Below are 25,172 nucleotides of genomic sequence, written 5' to 3' on the forward strand. Positions count from 1 at the left end.
AGCATTTAAGCATGTATTTAAAGCATGTAATTATTTGCATCAAATCCAGTGATGTTTCTCAGTTGAGGCACAGGGGATCACCAAATTGGAAACAGAGTGCTTAGCACCATGCCAACCCAGCTGTGCAAGGAGTCAACTACACCAGGGTCAAGATTTTCAAAAACAGAAATCTTTTGTTGCTTATCATATATTCAGCATCTGCCATCAACCTCAGTGGCAGCTTTTCCTGCTACTGCATTCTTTTTACAATCTGTCCACTGAGCGCCCCAAAGTGAACGTGAGTTGGGGGAACCTATTAAAAAAAATATAGCTAGGGTGTAGATAAAAGTAGACCTAAAGCCAGGTATTAATGGCAACTTTTAAGCTACAAGACCCAACTTTTCAGAAGTCATACTACTTGAAGAATGAAAAAAATATCTATAATGTTAATAAATGTCTAAAAACATGTAAAATATTTAATCAGGAGACAAAATATAGGAGTTTTGGCAAGAACCGTTTTTACTGTCCATCTCACCATCACAATATGAAAGCATATGTTCTTTTTAAAAACACTTGCTACATCATTCAATCAGGATTTAGTACTGACATTTTTGTAATAAATCAAAGGACGTGAAAACAGCTGAGTACTTTCAAAATGCCTGTTGTTAAGTCACTTTTCAAAGGGCTTTACATGGTGATTTATCCTGTATATAATACTTATATACAGTATTTCTACCTTCTGTATATGATAGTCTGATTTCATTCACATTATATAGACATCTCAGCTTACAGATCCAGAATGCATTAACAGCAGTTGAAATTTAGAAATCCATCTCAATAAAATAAAAATGTTGCAAATGGGTCCTATCATTTAGCTGTGGTAAAAATAATTAAAAAAACATCTATTAAAAGAAGTCTATTGCTTAAATTAGAGGTGCAGATTCTAACATACTTTAAATGTTCCTAGTCCCCCCCCCAACAGGATAGTTGAATTACATACTCATAAGCATTTTGTATTTCCCCTGAGAATACTTCCCTGATCTTTTTTTTTTTTAAATTTTGTTTTACTGTATGATATCTAGTCGTTTTACTTATTTTCACATCCTTTTGAAAGCGTTTATTTTAAACACAGCTGCAAAATGACTAAAGGATGTTCTTGATGCAAACTTTGACATTTACCAAAAGAAAAAACAAACAAACAAACAAAAAAATCCAAAAGAAGCTTCCAAGCAAATTTTGATTGGCTTCATTCAGACAAGAAACACTGCAATGGGGTTACAGAGTCTGAGAACAGTGCAGAAGAAAAATCATTTTTTGTGTTGCTAGAATCTAGTAAATGCATGTGAAATTCTACCATAGAGTTTGTTTTCAATCCATGTGGAAGGGAGGGTTCGAGGGAGGGGAGCATTATTACAGTCCACGAGAGGTGTCTCCTCTTCTGAGAGCCCATCATCATAAAGTAAGGAATCAGAAGGGGTGGAAGCCGCAAGATCTAAGTAGTCCTAAGAAGTGAACACACAAAAAGCTGGGTTAAAGTACATAGGAGTGTGTCTGGTTGGGTATTAAGGCTAAACATGCATCTGGTTTCTTTGAATCAAGCAACTACAAACCTCACTGCATTTGTCTTTGGATTGTACTTCTAGCACCAGACTAGGCTCTCCTACTCTGAAGCACCTTTGGAAATGACTGATTTGCCAGCACACTAGACATGCTATGTACATATTAATACTTCCTTTACTTAATTCTGTGTATCAGTAAAACAACCAAGAAGTTGGTTGTACCAGCTGACTTGTTTGACCTTCAGTTTCTGTTATGCCCAGTATCTGTGTATGCTTCATACATATATGCTTGAATGAGAAGGTATTCAGATCTCCTCATCTTTGTACACAAGGTAAACACTATCAAGTTCCCAACTGTCCTAAGAGTCAGTGCATTCACTCTGTTTCTCATTTGAATCTGTGGCCTACACCCCAAACCCATCACATAACTAGCAGATTTAAAAAGAAGTGTGTATGTGCAGGTAGGTGTATATATATATGCATCTTCTACACATGTGCAACTTGGACTTATTTTCAGACCTCAGCATCCATTTTTCCACAAAAGTCTCTACAGGGTTATAATGGTTTTAAAGTAACTCCGAATGGTGAAATCATACAGCTTTCATATCTCTGTTGCTATCATCATATTATTAAATCAGATTCACAGAAATACTGAACTCTTAGTTCTAGGGTTTTTACTCAGGGTTATTCATCCAGCAGTGCAATTTAGGAGTAATCTTTTACAGCAATTTGTTTGTTCATTGAGGAAGCTAGACAAACTAAGGATAAGTCATCTTCTACACAGGTTTGAAATCATCAAAGCCACTACGTGAGGTAATATTGCTTTCAAAAATTGGGATGCATTTGGAAGAAACTGATTAAATGCTTTAAAACTTTTGAAGAGTAATGGTTTTTAAAGAAAAAAAAAAAACATACCATAAATTCTGTATATTCAGACTCTCATGATCAGAAAAAAAAGAGTTATGCTTGCTCACACTTACCCTACTCTTCACCATCATTTTCTCTAGTTCCTTGCTGATCTCAGCAAATGTTGGTCTTTTATCTGGTTCTTGCTTCCAACAGCGCAACATCAAGTTGTACCTGTGATTCCCCCCAGGTGGAAAAAAAGTATATGTAAGAAGTGGGTCAAATTTCTGTTCAAATAATTTATAGTACTCAAGTTCAACCATACCCTGAAGGCCACAATTTACATCTTTTTTTTTTTTTTTTTGGTCATGTTTTCTGTTAAACATTCCCCTGAATTAATGACCGACATTCACAAGAATGGGCTTTTATTTTCCTGAGCCTTTATGAGTTGAAATGATGATGCACTTTGCTGTCCTTGTAGGACTGCAGTCGAAGGTTTCATTATTTCTCAAAGAACCATCTCATGTAGGCAGCATGCCAGATTTCTAAGTGATTTTTTTTTTTTTTTTTTAAATTTGCCAACAACTTTAAAGAAATTTGTGTATCATCACTGATGTGCGTCTCACAACTTGGAAAACTGCTGTTATGTCAGAGAGTTAAACTTTGCTGCTTATGCATACCTTTGGAGAGAAGATTGGCTTTGCTGTACACAAGAGACTGAAAATAATCCTTACTGTTCTTGCAGAAACACCCCCCTTAAATGTTTACCATCTTCATTTATTTAAATACTGAAAAGTTTCTGTAAACTTTGCTTTGAAGTGAAGTCTTGAGGAAATACTATACCTAAGACAACTTGTATAAACTGATGTTCTTTGACTGCTTTTTATTATTATTTCTTTATTTCCACACCAAACTCTATAGAAGGCAAGTTAAAAGGGAACAGAATTAGTTTTACAGTCAACTGACTATTGGACATATGCTAACTTCTGGACATGTAACTCCCAAACCCTGCGTGCCATTTTTGTTATTCTTCTAGCTCAAGTATTTTCAAGACTAACAGATCTACACCATCACAAAACTGTTCTAACTGAGGAAACAGTTGACTGCAAGAGCTACAGAAAGCTCATGAAGAACACTGCATTTTCTGCCTCCTCCTAGATTTCTTTTTTACTTGACTGTACGAAGTAGAGAATACAATTGAAGAAAATAGTCCCCAAAGTGAGCTCACAAAGACTGTCAGTAAAATACTCAAAGGAAACAAACAAAAAAAAGTCTAAACTAGTCAGAAAACCATGATATGGCTTGAATGGAAACTTAGACACTGTCAAGCTAGCCTAACATAAGAAGCATCAACGCTGTAACACATGTTGAAGGCATAAGGTCTTATTCCCTTCCGAGATGGAACAAACAAAATAATTAGATTATTTTCTGGAGGATATTTACCAGTGAAACTTGTAAACTTCTACCCTGTTCTAGGTTGAGAAGTTCTTAATGTTTTTCTCCATATGCAATATTAAAAAAAAGATAGTTATATTATTTCTACTGTATTTTCTTTTTCATGTGGCCAAAGCATATCCTTCATATTAAAAATCAGTTAAGGTAGACACCATAATGATAACTTTCTGGTAACTTTCTTAAAAACAAAAAACAAACAAACAAACAAAAAAAACAACACAGACAGACCATGACCAGATTTGCAGGCTGAACATAAAATTATGCTTTATCTCCAAGTGCTATGTGAAGAACCAATGAGAGGAGGTATATCACACAGAGAATTTTAATAAATCAATCAATAAAATATGAATTATCTCCAAACAGAAATTGTAATGGGCTTATCAGGTCACAGAAAAATTATGTAAAGACTTCCAGGTCAGGATACCTTTTCTCCCATGCAATGCCAGGACATTCAGATAATTAATACCAACAACTGTGGATGGAATGTTTTCATTATTTGCTGAAAAGTACTCAAATGTTTTCCTGAATATTTTAGCTAGCACTGATTTATGAAAATCTCCTTCTTACCTCAAAAGTTTTGAATATTCAAACTGATTTCATTGATTGGCAAGTGTTACTGAATAGGCCAGATATTTGGGATGTAGCTGCAAACATTGAGTTGGTAATTCCTTTCCTGTGCTTTACTGTTCATTAATTTCATTACATTCTTTTGAGTACTCCACATTTTGATCATACTTCTGAGATATACAGAAGAACCATTTATGGGGTATTTATTCAAACCTTTATATATATATATATATGTGTGTGTGTGTGTATACATACACACATATATATAAAATTTAAGAGATGTTTAATGAATCTAATCAAATCAAGAAGTACTTACATTTCTTCACTGCAGTTTTCTGGTCTCTCCATTCTATAGCCTGTTTTTAGGAGGTTAAAGAGTCTTTCAGGAGCAATACCTGGGTAGGGATTGCCTCCCAAAGTTACAATCTCCCACAGCAGAACTCCAAATGACCATCTGAAAAAAAAAAAAAAAAAAAAAAAAGAAAACGAGCTTTTATATACAGTAGTAGGTTTCAAGAGCTTGGTGTGGCTTTCACCCAACAGATCTCTTTCTAGTGTTTTAAGAAACCAACCAAATTCAAGATGTTGCTGAGCCAGAGGTGCCACGCAGGGTCATTGCTGTCACCATTTGTAATGAATGTCACCATTCATTACAAAGATTAGGAACCAAGGAAGTAGAAATAAGGGCTGTCCCTCTTTTATCCTTTGACAAAAGCTGTGTCCTGGGAAGTCCCATCTTCAGCAGAAAGTCCTCCCTACACATGGTGTCCCAGCTCAAAGGTTGGTTCTTGTTCCGTGTAGTGCTCCTGGAGATGCTTTTTTCTATTGGCTATCCCCTAATTAGCACTTACAGTCCTAATCACACGACTGTCTAAATTTACAGAAGCTGGCTTAACCAGTTACCAAACTGAAGACAGTTTGCTGTCCTCACTGTGAGGTTGTTTTTCTTTATATGTGCCATGAGTTTATTTCAGTCACAAGCAACACCTTTGATGTCAGCTGCTATGTTTGGCCCATTCACTCATTCAGGACTTAATTTACTACTTGGAGATAATGAAAGAAGAGGAAATAATCTATTGTGGAAATAGCAAATGACTAAAATGTAGTTTAACAGAACAGAAAACAGAAGAAGCTGTTTTCCAAAAATGAACAGAAAAAAGAATGACTTCTTAAACTCATTTTATTGATGAACTCAAAGAAAGAATTTTTTTTTTAGTGGATTGGAAATATTTAGATAAAGTTAGTCCATCTTGGAGGGCAAACTATGAGAAAAGAGGCATAAGTATTTTTTCTTCCCTTAGTGGAAGCCTTATTCTATATACAAAGAAGCTACAAATTACTGGAAATCTGCTCGACTGGGAGAACTTGCCAAAATTTAGATGTTCAAAATGAAGGAAGCCAGCCAACACTGTCTGTTTCACTAAAAGGGGATACTCAATTGGATGCATCTGGAAGCAAAATTGCACACAATTTATGACAAACGTTAGCTTTTGTAGTCTCATTGGGTAATTTCTCTGAAAACTGCACTTTCAAGAAAATTTTGGGAAAGGTCATACATTTAATGGCAAAACAAGGAAAACGTCTAATTCCGTTTGAAAATTCCATCTCAAAATTTTAGGAGCAGAACTCACTTTTTTGTGAGAGGACTACAGTCCAACTGTACTGCTCACATGTTGAAGAAAAATGGTAACCCAAAAAGTACAGCAAAAACAGGCAGAAAATCCAAACTACCAGTTTCACGCAGTCCTGAATAGTTATGCTGCAGCTATTCTCCTTGATGCCATTCATTGAATTAATTTTTAATCACTCTGCACGTTCTTGAAAGCTAATGAATATTTATAACATTTTAATATACTTTATTAATACACCACCTCATACCCTTTTTAAAGTCAATTATACTCTAGCATCAGGTTGTAATACTGTCCGTGATTAATTCAAAATAAACTCTAGCGTGGCAGGTTTTATTTTTAAAATCCATCTCCTCTGCTTAAGAGGAATTTTTCAGAATGTGGAAGGTGGAATCACACGACTAATTTCTTAATTAGCTCATGTTGTTTTTTGTAAATGGGCACACTAGAACAGAATGCTGTAGAATGCTGCAATGTTTTCAAATTGTTATACTAATTGAGCAGTATAGGAGGATAAATGTGGTATATAAGTTTTCCCGCTGCACTGTTTATCAGTGAATAAAAATGTGATCAGAAAAAGCTGGAAAAGAGAAAAAATAATAATGTGAACAGGAAGACAGTAAGCTAGCTTTCCACTGATGTCACCAACCTCTGAATCAAAAAGGGATTTTGTGAATGCTGGCAAGTGGTAGTGCTATTAAGCACTGCTAACCACTAACTACATAGAAAGGCTTTAAAAGGAAAAAGCTGGAAAACAAATACGGAGTATGAGAAAAAATAGCATACTGCAATGGCTGTTGAATTTATTAACGTATGTTCACCTCAGATATAATTGCATCACCACAAAGAATAAGGAATATTATAAAATAATCTTTGCATTGAGTGTGATTATCTAAAACTAAAATCAGTGCTGCAAAGAAGTAATTTATTTATCAGTTTGCTATGCTGTTGGAACGCCAGTCATGGAAACTTGTACTGGAGATGATTTTCTTTGCAGTTCTGTGTCTCTCTCAGAAGGGAATTTGCTAAATTAGGTGCTGCTATAAAATAGTCTTGGATTACTGACATGTATAATGCCATGAATAATGAAGGTGACCTCACCAGTGAGTCAAGTCTGTGTGCAAGTGTGGCAGCTACGTAGACCTTTGGTTTAGTTGCACTGAAGAGGAATTACAAGGCACAATGCATGCTCTGTTAAGAATACCCAGCACATCTCCAAGAAAGCTGCTACATCTGCATAGCAGTGCACAGAGGTAATATCTGGGAAGATCTGGGAAGTTGTCCAGCTACACAGCATCACTAGGCTGCCCTGGGCTCTGAGCTAGCCTGTTTGAGACCAGGCGGGCATCAACCGCAGAATTGTTGTATCACGTGTATGAGAGAGGTGCTCCTGAGCTTAATCACAGCCCATCAGGAAAACAAACAGGGAGAGTTGGGTGGTGAGGCATTGGAACAGGCTGCCCATAGAAGCTGTGGATGCCCCATCCCTGGAAGTGTTCAAGGTCATGTTGGATGGGGCTCTGAGTAACCTGGTCTGGTGAGAGGTGCCCCTGCCCATGGCAGAGGTGTAGGAACTGGAAAAACTTTAATGTCTCATCCAACACAAACCATTCTGAGATTCTATGAATCGATCAATGGCAGTGGATCCAGGAGATCAGTCAACAGTCCACAAAAGGGCAGTTACATGGCAACACAATCTCTTTCTGGCCCTAAACCATAATGCAAATTGGAGAAAACGGAAAAAAAAAAATAACGTATGCTTGGAATTTTTAAAAAGAATTTTTTAATTGTCTGGGAAAGGTCACTGTGAAGAAGCAGGTCAGCACAATCGATACTCTGAGGAGGAAAAAAAGAAATGGGGGGTTGGACCCGATGATCTTTCGAGGTCCCTTCCAACCCCTACAGTTCTGTGATTCTGTGAAATCCAGAAAGAGCTGCAGACAGGCCTTAGTAAAATTTATGTTCTTCTGAGAATTGCACCTACTTTTTTCTTACTCCAAATGAAACAAACAAACAAAAGAAATATTTTGCTAATTCATTTTATAGGGAATTTCCAAGTTAAGAAAAATAATTCATTTCACTAGCACTGTTCTGACCTGCAGAGAGAAGAGTAAAAACTGAATAAAATTATTTTTAAAAGTAAATATCAAAACGTTCTGAAGTGAAATGCCCTTAAGATCAGTATGTTTTATGCCATTTGAGTTTAATGAAAATATTGCTTTAGTCAGATTCTCTTTTAAGGGGTGTTTGGAAGGTATCCAAAATGCCACCTGGCAGAAGATCAGGCATAAGTACTGCTGCTTTTGCAATCCCTTAGAATTTCTTTGGCTTAAATAAATAATACTTGGTTTTACAGTGTCTGCCTGGTGACTAGCCACAACCACTATTCATCCCAGAGAGAAAGGAATGTGAAAGTATATGTTCCTGAGTTAACTGTATAGAAACACTCTTCTGCTGGGCTCCTTCCTCATCAGGCAGTAAAAAACAGCTTTGCTGTGGTAGTTTTGCAACCTACTCATCACATCACAAGTAGAAGCACATCTTCAGAAACTTAGTTTCCCTAACGCTGCAGACAAGCTTGCATCCTGGCACTGGAACCAGACTGTTCCCCTAAGGTGTGAGCTGGCTGTCATTAAAATTAATTGGACATAAAAATTAATTATGTCATCGATTGCAATAGGAGTGAATTCAGACATAACATCACTCCTTTCTTCCCACTCTATCCTGTACCTGCTGGCAGGTGTTATGGACAAGTGATGAACGAGAACTGAGCGCTTTGGTTACAATCATTATCATTAGCAAAGGTTAATGATTTTTGTCTAGATCTTCAAAGGCCATCACCTCACATTTACAGATCCAACCCTTGTTGATTTCAACAGGAATTATGTACCTAAATAGCTCTCAAAATTTTTCCCTCAGATTTAATTCAAGAGCAAAAAAATCAGATATTAGTGCCAGAAAATTGTGCCATCCAGGTTGTGTTCTTTACATCTCTGTCTAAGTGTAACAGCTTTGACTACTACATAGACTATTTTATTTCCTCCTTTATCACCTTAAGCAAATGCATAAAGTGTAAAGAAAGCCAGAATTGAAACTTACACATCGCTTTGTGTTGTATAGATATGATCAAATAGGGATTCTATGGCCATCCATTTAACAGGTATCCGACCCTAGGAGGGGGGGGAAAAAAAAAAAAAGGCAATTACTGGTCAGAAAATTAAGCTTCCAAGTGGAAAAAACAACTTTTTTTTTTTCAGTAACAGATACTCTATTCATATTCTAATATATTCCAATGGACTGAATGATTTAGCATTTAATAAGAAAAAGTGAAGAGAATAATTGTAAGAATTTTTTTTAAATGACTGAATTTCATGTTCCTTTCATTCCTTCCAAACACTTCAGTAATCTAATTAAGTACAATACTACTTTTTATTTTTTCCCCATATTGTTATCAGCTTGAGCCAGATAAACTCAACTATCCTCTAATAAAATTTCATCCAAAAACATATGGTTTTCAACCGTGAATGTTTTTCTTCTAACAGAAAATACTCCATTGCTTTTAGGAAATGGACAAATGCAGAAATGATGGGAAATGATGATTAAAGAAGAAACCTTTGGTTTCAGAACCATTGCTGGACAATCATAGTCAATTATAGGGTACTAAATTGGGTCTGCAAGTTGCTATTTTCCTTTGTTAGGGACTCACTGTTGAAATCTGAGACATATCCATGCCACTCGGCTTTGAAAAATTTCATAAATGTTTCATAACCTTAGCAATATCACTAACATTAATAAGCCATATATTCTCCTTATTCTCATGAAATTCATATATACATAACAACTGTTTCAGTAAGTTTTAAACATATCCCTTTTCCTTGCTCTCGATAACTCATCTTTTCCCCTTTTCACTATGCAAGAAGACAGATGTTCTGTTAAACTCTATGGTGACAAGTGTATTTGAAGTAAAGAGCAAATATCCATTCAGTACATCAACACCCTACCAAATAAAATGGAACTGCATTTATGTAAATGCATCATTCGTAAAACACCAAGCAACTGGTATGTAAAACACATGCATCATAATACAGCTAATGCATATGGCAAAGACCTTTTTATGTATGATCATGTCTTCCAAAAAGTCTTTTTCTTTCCAACTTATTTTACCTTATAGAACACATTCACACAAACAGCACTACTGGCCTAAAAACAAACAAACACCGAAAGCTAAACTTAAAATTCACAATATTTACACAAATATTTTCATAAAATTTTAAGTTTAAAAAATATAGGTATATTTACAAATGAGGAGAATGAAGAGAGGAACTAACAGTGACTTAAATATGATAATTTTTACATATATTACTGTCCTGCTAGTTAGGCTTATCATTTTGTTTCATCTTCATTTGTTGTTCTTTTAAATTTAAGAGAATTATTCGTAGTTAATTGTTGTCATTATTTATAAAATTAGCTATTATCTTTTTCTTCTGTGCTTAGGTCCTGCAGTATAAATTCTCTCTCTTGATTAGACAATAACTCTCACAACTCTTTTTAACATTCACTCTACCTTGCTCCTCTTGACATATGAATCTTCTTCATACACATCACGGGATAGGCCAAAATCAGAAATCTTCATTTTGCGCCCTTCTGCCACCAGTACATTTCTGGCTGCTAAATCACGATGAACAAGCTTTTGAAAGAAACCAACAATAGTGTTTATGCTTCTTGTGGAGGAACAGACTGCTACATATCCATCTGTCACAAGGACATGCTCAGATCACTATTACGTGCTCTACCTTCATTTCCGCGAGGTACTGCATTCCTCGAGATATCTGCCATGCAAATGATATCAGATCTCCCATTGTTAAGGCTCTCTCATCAGGGTTATCCAAATAACTTGAATTTCTGTTACCATCACTACCCACATAGCTTGGTCCCACTTTTCGACTTTCCCTGAGAAAACTGCGCAAGGAGCCGTATTTAGCGTATTCCACAATTAAATACAGAGGGCCTGAAAGAAGCACACACATCGATAAGCTTGCAATTAATAGATAACAGTTTTTGATTTTTTCAAAACAGTCTCTTCTAATCAACATGTTGTTTTCAATAGTTAGTGGCTCCAGAAACCTTTCTTCTTCACATAGAAGGCACTGAGTCAGCCACAGAATTTTTTTCTAGCTTACATCCTCTATGCAAAGTGAGTGAGTTTCAGCCTAAATCAAAGCTAAATTCAGGCTCTAGCCTATTCTCTCACCTGGATAATTTGAGACTGAAAAAATACAACCTTCTTAAAAATCAGACCTGTGAAACAGCCTGAGTTAGAGAAGCTTTAAAAAAGCAACCCAAACCCAAAACTCTTTCCTGTAGTGCATGATGCTGAGCTCACAAATCATCTGCTAATTTCAGTGTTGTATTTAAGGTGCCTTTTCAGAGCACTTAAAAACATTCTGACATTTCAATCCATTAGCTTCTCCTCCCTATTATCCACATGAATAATATCCACTCAGTGTGTTAATGCTAAATACATTTGTCTGCTCTATCAAAACCCTCCCACCCCATACACCAATGAATTAGCTTGATATTTATTAAAAGCCTGTGACTCAGAAGCTGTTCACTTCCTTAGGGATGAAAAGATACATTGTTCTAAGAAGAAAAAAATAAAAAAATCCCGCCCCGATGGTTCATTACCTTACCAAAACTCAGTGATGACTCAATCCTGAATTATATTCTCTGTCTACAACTAATAGTGCCATCTGCAACAAAACTGGATGAGCAAAGAAGGCAGGCCTTAGCGCAAGGTTGCCACATATATACTGTAATTTTAGGCTGCAAAAATCACAAACTCTTTAAGGGAGAAGGACCACAATTAGAGACACAAAAGGAAGAGAATGTTGCCATGCATACCCATTTAACATGAACAGAAATTATCCAAACTGATTCCCATGCACATCAGTGAAAATTTGCTCCACTGGAAGTCTTAATACATAGATCTGAAAATTTCTTCCCTCTTAAAATATACCTTTCAATGACTGTGGCTTTTAACAAATATCACAGTAAGAGAAAGACAAGTTTTGTGACAGAACAGGAAAATTGCATGTCAATCTAAACATCAAGCTCTACTTCAACAAAGAGATCTGTAGTTGTTAAAAACAAACAAACAAACAAAAAAACCTCACTCCCTGACTCAGGCCTCAAAGCACTGTTATAGTATGAATAATAGTAAGAACAATGAAAGCTCCATTAAACTTTAAATATAGTCTGTATCTAAAAGGTTTACTGAGCAATAGTAATAGGAAAATACATACTGTTAGGAGGCAACTAGTAGTAGAATGATTAGTTTCCAAATAGCTTCAGAATCAAAATGAGTATAGAAAATACCCTGGGAAAGAATGTTAGTTAAACTGAATTTGCATTTCCTCTTCCCTTCAAAGTTGCTTGTCTTAAATGCCCTAATTTTGAGTCAGGAGCATATTTAAAAGGTGTGCCATGTTTTTAAGCAGTAGTCCAAACTCAACAATGAAGTGCTGTTTATTTCCTATTTTGAAGTTTTCACCTTAATAACGAGTTTCTAATATTTACCATCTTGACTGCAGGCTCCATGAAGTTTGATGACATGAGGGTGGTTCACCTGTTTCAAAAGGTTGAACTCTGACAGCAGATCTCGCAGCTCGCTCTGGGAAGCATTTTCTGCAGGTGTCCAAAAACATAGTTCTGGTTAGGAAAGCATTATCCGAAAGTTCTCTTCATACCATCTGAATTTTGAGATGCACCATTTATCGTGGAATTATGAATTCTTAGAAAACTCTTTCCCACAGGAGAGAAATGTCCACCGTCCTGCAGTCACTCATATGGCAAATAAGACAGCTGCTGTTCTGACTGGGTGAGCTGCCATCATCACCCCTGTGCCCTGATACAAAGGGCTACACAAAGAGCAGGTCAGCCAGCAATCACAAACAAGAGCCTTCAGTGTCTTGCAGATGCTATGAAATTATGACAGATCTTTTCCTGTGTTCTAAAGCTATTTCTAGGGTGAATCAGACCAAACTAAGAAGCATGTGAAAGCCTTTTTTTTTTTTTTTTTGGCTGAGCAAGCAAAAAATACTTGCTCAGTTATCTCCCTACAACTTAATCCTCTTTCTCCAAAACAATTTTTTCAATGTAGCTAAAATTGGCTTATCTACTGGCTTACCATTGTAGCACACATCCAGATTTAGAGTTCAGAAGCTAAATGTACAGGTCAGATTGATTTTACTGGGAGACATATCTGCTGTCTTTGCCAATGCCAGTGACAGTAGTATGACATTATGTAGCCCCCAGAGATTTCCTTAGTCTTTCAAGCATTTTGTTTTTGCCAAATTCATCTTATAATCTTCCTCTTTGAACATAATGGGGATTGAAGGAGATGTTACTTATAAAGAAACCACAGGTCAGAGCTAAACCTTTGTGTGCCTCATCCTTAATGTCCTTGACACAGAGCATCTCCCTGTATTGTTCCTGTATAGAGCTGTTATCGGGCAACTTACAATTATATACTGGCCCTTACTTTAAGTTAATTAGAAAAAAAAAAACAACACACCTCACTTTCTGATTTTTGTTACTATACTGTTTGCTTTTCTGTGAAGGTAGTAAGCACCAAAGGATACATTTAACATACCCATTTAAAATGTGTGTGCTCATAGTTTGCCCTGGTTACAATAATATTTGATTCTGTTCTACTGTATGTTGGTATTGGTCTACTATACATCATCTGCTTATATTATCTTACAGAGAACCTATACTCAGACTTGAGTCTTCTGCCTCACAGGAAGTGCAATATTAGATGGTCACTCACTACTTGTAAGCAGTACAAGAAACATTAAGTTAGCTAAACCAAAACCAAACAATATGAACTGTGAAAAGTTTATTTTTCTAGCTCTGGGACTGCATAGTATGTGCAAGAAGATAAGTTCCCTGGGGGCCCTGCTTTTCTGTATTCTTGAAAAAGCACCTTCTATAGTTGACAAATGGACATTATTAGCTCTGAAGCTTTATGCCCCTTGTTTTTAGCAAACAGTGAATGATATCTATGTACTTGTTTGATGGTGTTGCCCACTTCAATTTTATTCTGAGGGCTTTCATATCATGCAGGATACATACTAGTAAAGTGCTAGAAAAGGACTGAAAAAATTTCTCCCTCTGTTCCTTTAAATCTCCATCCACAGCTCCAAGACTGTTTTGGCTCAGCTAATTCTTTACCTCTCCTTGTTCCTTCCCCAGAACATCGCACCAAATTGACAAAGTAGGAGAAGTCCTACCTCATTATGTTCTTAATCACAGGTTGTGCCAAACTACACAGTTAGGAGGAGATACCAGGAAGGAGGTATCTTTTAAGAAATAAGCAGGAGACTTTCTGTGATAATTTACTGGCTTAAAGATCAGGCAACATAGAGTCCCTAATGCTAGGATAAGTAACCCTTTGCATCTGAGTATAAATCTGGTTCTACCATATGTAACAAGGATAGGTTGGTCAGTGGTGGTCTGATCCAAAGTAACTGTCCTTTATCCGTGGCAGCATTTTATAGACCACTTTGGACTAAAGCAATATTTCTTACACTTGTCATGTGTTAACTGTAAAGTTAAAACAGTAATGGATAAATATTTCCAGTAATGACAAATGTTCTCCACAATCAAGTTGGAAAATGTAATTTCAGGTGACTATGTGCAATGTAATTTACATGACAAAGGGATTCATTAGAGCCCCGAGTATTACTGTAAATGTCAGACCAATTTATTAAAATAAGGTGCTTAAAATAAAGGGTTACTCCTTCCTACTGTCAATTCTGTACTTGGTAATAGCTAGGGAAAGCTGAATGTTAAATCATCTACAAGTAAAAGCAACATTTTTACCACTATGTCTTGGAATCTTAACTCAGTCACACGTTGTTGATGACAATGTGCTAGAAAATCGGTAATACTGAGTGCACAAATAAATATGAAATAACGATCATGACAAACCCATTTACAATGATATACAGGTTGTGACTTGATCATTGCAAAACTTGACTAGTCTTCACGTCTGAAAAGACTTAGTTCTAATTTTTTTCCATATGACCTATCTCCACTGAACCTCGTGCAATGTGGGCATGCACTTCGTAAACCACTTACTCTTTTGGTAAAATAATGGAATATAAAGCATTTTTGCTCTAAAGCAGCAGCAGATGGATTTTTTTCTCTTTAACCATATATATATGTTTTTAATTATAAGCAGCAACAAATAGATGAGGTCATTCAGATAAAGCTAGCTGCCCAGCTGAAGGAATCTTCTTGTATCCGTAAGCCTTTCTGAAGGTTTTTTTTTTCCCATCTTCATCCACTACTTTCCTAGGTGTCTGATACATAGGGACTACATGCATTTATGGATTAGCACACAAAACGACAGAAAAGGATACAGTTGTGTGAATAACTGACCTCCTTCACCACCATTGCATATCTAATGAAGTCATCAGGCCCAGACATTATATATGCAAAATCTGCATTCATATTTAACAGTAAAGGTGGCAAAATCTATGGATTACAAGCCACACATTCAGCCTCCACCTGAAACGTACACTAATACTGGAGAATTCTACTTCAGAGACCAAAAAACAACTAACCATACAAAAAAAAATCATATTTTTCTTTCAATATCATTTCTTTTTCTGTATGGGAAAGAAACAAGTATAAATGGGGCCTAAAACTAAACAGAGACAGGGACAAGAGCTCAAGGTCTCATATTATATATAACATAACCTAGGAACACATTTTTTCCCTATCTTTAAAGTCTTCAGAAGAACTGAAGACACCAGGAGAAAACATTAGGCTCTGCAAGCCAGTTTGGCAGAACACCAGGTAATTGAAAAGTATATCAGAAAGTACAAAAGTAGATGGAATTCTCAATCAGAGAAGTAACTTAATAGGCCTATTCTGTCTCTTGCCATGATTATAACACAATTTACTTTAAAAGCACTGCCAAATAAAACTGCAGGGAAGGAGGGGAGGGGAGTGTCAGAAAGCTTTAACATGCCCTTGCAATATTTTTGTCAATGCCAACCAAAATTAAATGTATTTGCCCCGTTAAGACAGAGGATCCTTGCACATCGTTAATCAGAACCACTTGTGGAAGTCACTTATTTGTATCAACATGATGCTAGCTGCTAAAGTCAGAAATCTGTCAGAATGTAACAGACTGCTGCTGGAAGAAATGAAGGCTGTGGTACTGGTTGTTCATAGCTGACATTTTACTTTCATGTTAGCCCCTTTTCAAATCCATGCAGAAGTTACAACAAATAGTTTTCAAAACATTTCAGATGCAGATGGGAATGTACCTTTTAGCATTTTGACTGCCACAGTAGTATAGCCAGCTCTTCCCTTGAGTCTGAAAGCTGTTGCCTTGACAACCTTTCCAAATTCACCCTCTCCAAGAGTTTTACCAAGAACCAAGTTTTTCCGAGGGAATTCCCACTTTGGATCTTCCTGCAGGAGAGAAAAGAAACCCTATAAGACGAGGAAGAACAGAAGTGGCTAGCTACACCAGAGGCATTAATGTTCAATAGGAGATCATTCTTCAGGAATAGGTATACTTTGGTGTACAATTTCGGTTGCTCTTTTTTTTTTTTTTTTTTTTTTTTTCTGGTCAATGAGTGCATTGCTAAGAAAGCTTCTGAATCTCTAAGCATTTTGCAAGTGTTTTTACATTACCTTAAAATCACCTTCTTCAAAAAAGGCTGCAAAAGCAGCTTGTGGATAGCATATTATATTTACAGGAATTAGAAAACGTGTACAAATGAAACATGAAGCAATGCAATATAAATGCTTGCTTTCAGAATAACTGTGAATATGTGACTGTAGACTTCACTGAGAAGTAAATTAGTTTTACTCAAGGACTAAGGCTTTCCCTGCAGAGTCCATCAGACACAACAATCCTCCTCTTAGGAAATGAGAGTTATCAAGACTTACAGTTATGAAATGGTGACAGATATACAAACCAGACCAGAGATGAAAGTACACAGAGCGCAAGGCCTGTGAAGACGTCAATATCTAGCATGCAAATAAAGCTGGTGTTGCCACATGTCACAGAAAATGGCAGCGTTTCTTTACTATATTGGTCCATGAAAACACACCAGCTGGCAAGCATCCTGAATAGTATGTAACTTACCAATACAGAAGAAGCTAGATTAAAGATATGATAATATAACTGGGCGAAAAGCATAGGCACCATTCCCACATGACCTGACACCTACCGTGTGTCTGTATAACAGAAATCAGGAACAGATCTCAGCTTTTTTTCTTTTTTTTTTTTTTTTTCCTCCCCTAAACATAGTGGAATACTATGGCTTATCACAGAGACTACAAACCTGTGCTGATTATTAGACTATTATTTTATTTTAACAATGTTAAATGTAACAACTTTAACAATTATATTACTTTAAAAATGTTAAAATTAAACCACACCATCAAATGTAGAGTTACATTTAGAAAAAAAAATGGCTTAAATTTGACCCATTGTTACCTTATATTAGAATGGAACAAAAGCGGCAGAATATACTGGCCTTGTGCAGTAAGTTATATGATTTATTCAATTACTCATTAAGTATCTGTCCCTCTGTACATCACTTCTGTTTTAATCATTTGATTTGGGTGTTTCTATAAGCAGATTGCACTTCTGTAACATTTTCTACATGCATAAACACCATTCTTTAGGAACAACACAGACATGAAGAAGTATATACAAAACTATATCAGACTTACTGGTATTTTAAAGGTGTCTACAGACACTTGGTTCTCCATGGAATCTAAAGAAGGCCGACGGACATTAGTAGAAGAATAGCTGATGGGATAGGACTGGGCCGGGCGCCGGAATGTCATTTCTGCAGAGGCAATAGGTGGCTTTGGAGAATTTTTGTGGTAGCGATGGATGAAATATGAAGAAAGCAGCACAGAGATGATGAAGGACAACAGCACTGCCCCTGCTATGACAGTCTTGCACACATCATCACATAGTTGCTCTGTGGATCAAGAAGAATTTATTAGAACTTTGTTGTTTCCTACTTCAGCTTGGGCAGTTCACATGACACAGGTGTGACAAAGAGAATTCAAAAACATTTTTAAAAGCTACAGGAAAACCTAATAGCTGATTTTCTCTTTTGGGCACCAGCAGATAATCTTAAGCAGATAAGCTTAATTGCCTGTGTAAAATGGAAGGATAGCTATCTTGAACTGATATTCCTTGTCTTTACAGAATTAGCTACTTCTGAGACTCTTCTTTATGGTCCAGCCTACCATATACTGATCTTCTGATACTACTTCTATCTCTGTAGACCTGTGACTAGATTTCACTTGTGGACAACAGTTTATGTTAGAACCCTTCTGTCCAAATAAGATCATTTTCATATATTAATTTTACTTCGTTATGATGCCAATTGTTGTACATAAGAAAAATACTTCTCTTCATCTTTTTCAATTCTAAAGAAAGAGACTTAGAATATTTGTATTTAACAAAATATTGTTTGTGAAAGGATTTCCTTATGCTGCAACTGCTTACGTAATATGCATTTTTTCCTCCACATTTACTACTTCTCCTTTTCCATAAGGACTTTTAGTGTCTTTCTTTGGAAGCCAAATTATGTAAGTGCCCCTAAACATCATTCTTCTAAGGCTGCGTGTTTCTCTCTGAAGGAACTGAGAGATTCAACATACTGTCCTTGCACTGCTTACTATGAGATAATTCTGACCTCAGATACACAGTTAAGTTAACTACATCTGCAAGCTGTACCTCAGAACTAAGTGAAACAGCATAATATTTTTCTGGGATGTAGGGGCAGGGGGAAAATTTATCCCTTCTCTTTTTATGCCTATAAAAAATTTACTCAAGAGTGAATTGGGGTATATTCTAAACAATTCAGTTTGAGAGATGTAAAATATTTGACTTTATGTTTCTTACTAGCAATAGTAAAAACAATTTTAAAATAATAGTATTTAATCCCCATTAATCTGCTTTAAAGAACTGTATAAAGCTTTTTATCTTTAAACAAAGGTGAATGAATAAAGTAAACCATTCTTCCTCCTAAAACAATGGGTGTAGGCTATATGACATTTGATAGCTGAGATTTTCAGAAATGATTAGGAGGCTGGAATTACTTGAAAGTAATAGAAGTCGGTATTCTAATTCTCCTAGGTGTCTTTGCAAATATCAGGTGAGCCTCACTGAAATGCAAATACTGCTGAAAAGCAAAGGATGGCCAACTTGTTTTTCATGTAGTAATGGATAAAAATGAACTTTTGCCAAGGACAGAAACAACCCCCTCTGGAGATTTTCAGTCTCCATGCCAGAAGTCAAGGTGCTTGTTCTTAATTAATTTTACATTCCCAATAATTATAGTTAATAATTATCTAAAGATATTTTTATTAAGATATTTTAAAGATACAATAAAGAACCAAATATATTGCTAATTAACGTGCCCATAAGTTCAGATTGTTGCATGTATATAAACATGGAAGACAGAAGATAGACACAAAGGGAAAGATTAATATGAGAACAGCAGATATTGTTTAGACTTACCTTTTATATCATCTTTCTCGCAATAACAGTTCTGTCTTGGGAAGCAGTAACAAATCCCATGTCCTGACTTAATTCCAAGATTTCCAGTGCCTTTCCCATGACCACCAATAATGTTTCCACCTAATTAAATACAGAAACAAGCTAAAATTCTCATGTAGTTAAAGAAAAAAAAATAAGGCTGAAAGTTTTCCATGGGTTTATCCTCACATACATCTGTAAATTTGCAGCACAGCACAGTGCAATGATAATGACAGGGATTCTTGAGAATTAGGGTAGATTCTAAATGCTGAAATTTCTGAGGTCCTGAAATGAGGGGATCTTGGCTGGCCCGAATATCAGCCCTGATTAGCTGTTCTTCCTGTTACAGAAAACTCTTGATTAAAATTGATCTTTTATACAAATAAAATAGTTCTCTTTGCATTGCATTGTTAGAATATGTTCCTAATTTCATGTACACTTTAAAACTATGTTAAATCCCATTATTTAGTGCCAAACTTCTACCTCAAATGATCATCTCATGGCTGTCCTTAGTTTTGTCAAAAAACATTATGGTTCTGTATCAGTGAGGTCTTCTCACATTTTAAAATTCTCCCTAAAGTATCTTCTCTAGTCTATTTATTTTAGTTTTTCTCCACCACTGTCTTCAGGTTTTTTTTATTATGCATGAGATGATGTACAGGGCAGTGTTAGAGCATACAAATCCAGCAAGCAGTCTACAGGTTGAGTTCTGTTCCTGGTTCTGATGCCAATTTCCTCTTACCTCTGAAAAGTCAGCATATTGTTCTATATATTATTTGTTCTATTGCAATTGTAGATAATGATACTTAATCACTTCTGTAAAGTGCCAAGAAAAAATCTAGTTAAAGCACTAAAAATAAACGTCAAGTGTTTAAAAAAAATTCATTACTAAAGAAGGCATTGTTTAATAATAAGAAACACTTTCAGAACTACTTGATTTTGAGCAGGAGATGATCATGCAGAGTAAATGCAAGGTCAGGCCCAAACTGTATTTCCAATTAAATATATATATTTTTTCTGTATATAGTATCAAAGTGACCATTAGGTGTCACGTTTTTCATGTATAAGCTGCCTTTAATCACAAACAGCATTGCATTAAGAGATATAGAGAGCAAACCAGTCAAGACCAACAAATTTATCTGCTGTTCAGAATAATTGTCTAAACCATAAAGGGATTCAGAAGGTTAACAAGATATGTTCAATACAGTCTTATTACTTCAAATCATTTTCCTCCCTCCTAATTCAATACAAGAGTGAATGACTGTTTCTTTTCTTTGGATACGTAGTGAAAATTGAGGAGAAGGATATTTTGACAAAAGGAAAGCAAACATACTTCTCCAAAAAAAAAAAAAAAAGGGAGACTGGGAGTTAGGTATCCAAGCAAAATAGACAGATTTTGACCATCTTTCCAGAGAGACTTACTAAAATGTATGCACCTCAGCACATTAATTTGGGAAGAGACTGTGCTGAGTGCTGAGTCACTGCCCTCTGTGCTGACACTTGTTTTGAGAAGTGTGGGTGTTCCCAAAGCTCTGTCTTATTCCCACAACCAGCCAACTTTCTCTGTTATGAAGAGGTGATGAAATAAAGTTTCTGTTAGCCTTAGAAAAGGGTATTCATTTATATATACATACATACATATATATATATATATATATATATATATATATAAACAGTATGTATCTGTGTTTGAAGACCTGGAAGAAAGGGGGAGCAGAGGATCAGTAGATCCTACCTAAATGGCTCTTGATCAAGAGATTTGAAGACAAAGGTTTTTTACATAACAAGGAAAGAAGGAACACATCTTTACTGTGGGTGTACACTGGAAACACGGAGATTCCTATATGTATTCCAGAAGTCCATAAATGTATTTTTCACCAATGTACTGCTGGTAGAGAAATTCCAACACTGTTTTGAATTGTGGGGTATTTTACGTATTCACATTTTAAATCATTGCCTTGTGGTGGGAAAGAGCTTTCCCTACTTCAGGATAATTTGGAAAAATGAAAAATGTAATCCTATCCAACACCATGTAGAAACTCCAGAAATTCAAAAAGTAAAAACAATGATTTTCAGACAAAACCAAAGGCAGTGACCGATTACTGCCAAAAACATAGCAAGGTAGAAGCCTAAGGACTGTATTTTCTTTCATTATCAGAAAGTCAAAGTTCAGAGGAACCTACAAAGGTAAGACATTTACAAATATTTAGTTAGATTTGCACACCCAGCCCTGAAGCAGTTTGTTATGACAAAAAAAGTGCTTCATTTAGAATGCAGTTAGGTTGCCTCTATTTGATAGGCACAGCCGCAGCACCAGCTGTTTCAGCTGACTGCCCTTGAATTTAATATTTATAGTTTTAGTGTGAGAAAGCAATTCTGAGACTCCAGCACACAGCTATCATAATGACAGACGAATTATTAAAAAAAAAAAAAAAAGTATTTTAGCAACCGTGTGTACTTAAAGAATATCCTTGATCTTAATGCATCTGGGGCTTTTCTATTTATTACTTGCCGTTTATTTCCAAAGAAACGTCCTCTGCCAGGAAAAGCTGAAATAACGGTACTTCTGCACCTCTGAGCTCCTAAAACATGCTCATTTCTCTGTCTGTAAATATACTGGTTTTGGGCACTATCCCAGGCTCTGAATTGCATTAAATTACATATAAAATTATCCAACTCAGGCATTAAAAAGGCATACATAACATCTTGAAAGCTTGTCTTGCTTGCCTGCTGCTATTATCTAATAAGACAGTATTTCTTTCAGGCTCCTGTCACAAATATTTCCACTTCTGTAATGGCAACTAATTCCAGTTATTACCAACAACAACCAAAAAAAAAATCAGATGATCAGAGAAATTACTTTCATTCACTTCAATCATTTCTGCCACTCTACAGAATGTTTTTATGCACTCTAATGAAATAATGTGATAAAAGTCAATTAGAATACACAATCATATTCTTTCATGTGCAAAATTCAAAAGGTGCATATTTATTAATTCATTTTTATAGAACAACTTCTGTCCTAGCCCATGATATACTAATAGTTCCTCAAAAACTTTTTAAAATTTAAACGTGGAGTAAAGGATGCCAGGGCCAGGAGAATTACTCAAAAACAACCATCAGATGCTTACATGTTTATTCATTCATTAGATACTGAATGCTATGTAAGTGGATCAAAAAATGATCATCTCATAGAAGACTGAACTTGCTCAAGTACAGTACATTTGGTATCTTCAGGGTGATTTGTGACCTTGCAGGTATGTGTGTGTGAAATGCAAATAAATGTGTTGAAGAAAAACCTGTAAATGTATTTCAGTTCTTCTTCTGTAAATGCTGTTCATGTGAGTCTCTGCCAGTATCTTCAAATAGATAGGGTGTTGGATCACTTCGATAGTTACTTGCCAAATAAGTCCAGATGCATTTCTGAAAGTGATCCTTCTTAAGCACATGTATTTTGAATGGAAATTTATTTCTTTTTACTTACTTAGTAAATAGTGAAATAGTTTAAAGAGACATGGTTTCGATTTCAATGTGCTACAGTTTGGAAATACGGCATTAACCTGCCTAAAATCAGTATTTTTTTCTGCAAATATCTTCAATGAAGAACACTACCTGCAAATTAACAGAGGGAGCAGAACAAGAATTGCTGAGAAAACCTTATGTTGCCATCACTGAGAGCCAACAGGTGTTAACCTGACTGGCTTCAAAAATAAGTCTCCATAATCGTAACATTCTTTCATGATTCATCTGCAGGTATGACAATGCATATATGGTACATATGTGGAACTTGTAAAAGTATCTGGGCTTAAGAAAGTAGAGCTTGATGAACAGCAATCAGCTGCAACACAAAAAAAAAACAATCCTAAAACATTTCCATACTTGTACAGTCCTGGGGGCACACAGCTGGATCTTTGCTCTCAACCACATCACAGGTGCCATCTGGACAAGTCTTGATACTTGGGGTGCATGTGGAATAGTTTGTGGTGATTCCTATTAACAGAAAAACAGAGTTATACAAATACCACGAGGCTTTGAAGGAAAACTTATTGCATCTGCTCTGTGCATAGTGACACACCAAAATACAGGTCAACCTTACGTTTATTTTAAACATCTGTGAATAATTATAAATACTGTCCCGTGTTCTAAAGTAACAGGACAGACAACAGATAAAAGCAACTGGAAGGAATATAATTTTCATTGTGTTTTCTGATTTGTGTCTTTGATAGCCCTTTGGGTAGGTCACAGTTAGAGTGAGAATTACTTGAAAAAGAGGTAGGAGACCATTTTGTGACTGACAAGTAGCTTTTATGGCTAAGGACATCCCTACACAATTTTACATGTATTTGACTACAAAGGTTGTCAAAGAGAATTTGAAATGCTCAATGCAGTTTGACGGGACAAAGCATCAACACAGAAGAAGCATTGTTATGGAATAACCAAAAGTACTGCCACCTATCAGATCTGTGTCCAGCTAAAATAAATCAGTTTATAGAATTCCACAGATCAGTTACAACTAAACACAAACGTGATTTCAGACAACAGAAAAGTACCTTTCCCACTCCCCTGTCTCCACTGGCATCTTCCTGTTAGGACTCCCAGGCCACCACACTCTTCACATTCAGCATACCGCTTACTCACAGCACAAGAGTCCGGGCAGTCCTCTTCTTTTTTTAAAACTGTTGGGAAGAATGCTTGCCATCAGTTCAGTAAAAGGAACATGAATACACAACAAGTTAGCTCAAACCAGAAGGAAATTTCCTTTCTTTGGGGTAGGAAGAAAGGAGGTCACAGAAGAGAGAAGACAGAGTGAAGACTGACTGACCCAACTATCAATTTAAGTAACATTTTAAAAGTCCAGACGTTTCTCTTCTGTGAAAGTAAATATTAAGAACATGATGGCATAGTCATCTTGATGGCACACTGTCAATGCCTAGAACTGTAGAAACACGCTAAGGTATTTCTGGTAACACAACAATAGGGACCTTAGGTCACAGTTTCATACAAAACTTTTAATTAAGCAAAAATATTTTGTACTTGGGCTAATGCAGTAGTAGCCCAAGAGCACATGCTAGGAATGTGTGATTTCAGACAGCACAAGGCTCTCACAAAAAGCGAAGTTCAGGGTTTTGTTTATTCTTCATCAACCCATTCCCTCCTAACATAGAAGCTATGTTACAAAACAAGGAAACTGAGGAAATTATGAGGTAGAATTTTCAGGTTCTGCACAAAGTGAGAAAATGGTTTGGAGAGAAATGGTTATGTTTCCTGTGTAACCCTCCTCTGCTGTGTCTGTTAAAGAATATTTCTAACACTCTGCCCTTATGGCCTTTTCAGTAAAGTGAGACCAATACAATTGTATCATTAATATTGAGCAAAATGTAAAGCCAAAATAAATAAAAATGGGAGAGGAAAGTTGCAAGAAAGATGATTAAAAACACTCAGGTGAAAGAACTATGGTTTCATACACGTGTGTATGCGCGCGTGTGTGTGTGTGTATAAGCATTAGAAATTACACATAGTGCACCACTTTATCTGCATGAGTTCCTC

The 25,172-nt window shown here is 36.0% G+C and overlaps 1 protein-coding gene across 1 annotated transcript in view; it reads right to left on the reverse strand.

Annotated features, from left to right (window-relative positions):
* The window catches only part of RET (ret proto-oncogene), a gene marked incomplete at both ends in the record, with an annotated part of 81,984 nt that overhangs the window by 739 nt on the left and 56,073 nt on the right, over positions 1-25,172 (reverse strand). The window contains 12 exons of the mRNA XM_084290650.1: positions 1,334-1,481; positions 2,519-2,618; positions 4,723-4,860; positions 9,134-9,204; positions 10,599-10,721; positions 10,828-11,042; positions 12,611-12,718; positions 16,375-16,522; positions 17,798-18,054; positions 19,608-19,727; positions 23,505-23,615; positions 24,176-24,301. Coding sequence (XP_084146776.1) covers positions 1,334-1,481; positions 2,519-2,618; positions 4,723-4,860; positions 9,134-9,204; positions 10,599-10,721; positions 10,828-11,042; positions 12,611-12,718; positions 16,375-16,522; positions 17,798-18,054; positions 19,608-19,727; positions 23,505-23,615; positions 24,176-24,301 — 1,665 coding nt within the window. The remainder of the gene's footprint in view (positions 1-1,333; positions 1,482-2,518; positions 2,619-4,722; positions 4,861-9,133; positions 9,205-10,598; positions 10,722-10,827; positions 11,043-12,610; positions 12,719-16,374; positions 16,523-17,797; positions 18,055-19,607; positions 19,728-23,504; positions 23,616-24,175; positions 24,302-25,172) is intronic.

Source organism: Netta rufina (assembly GCF_964035555.1).
Source record: "Netta rufina genome assembly, chromosome: 7".
NCBI classification, from domain to species: Eukaryota; Metazoa; Chordata; class Aves; order Anseriformes; family Anatidae; genus Netta; species Netta rufina.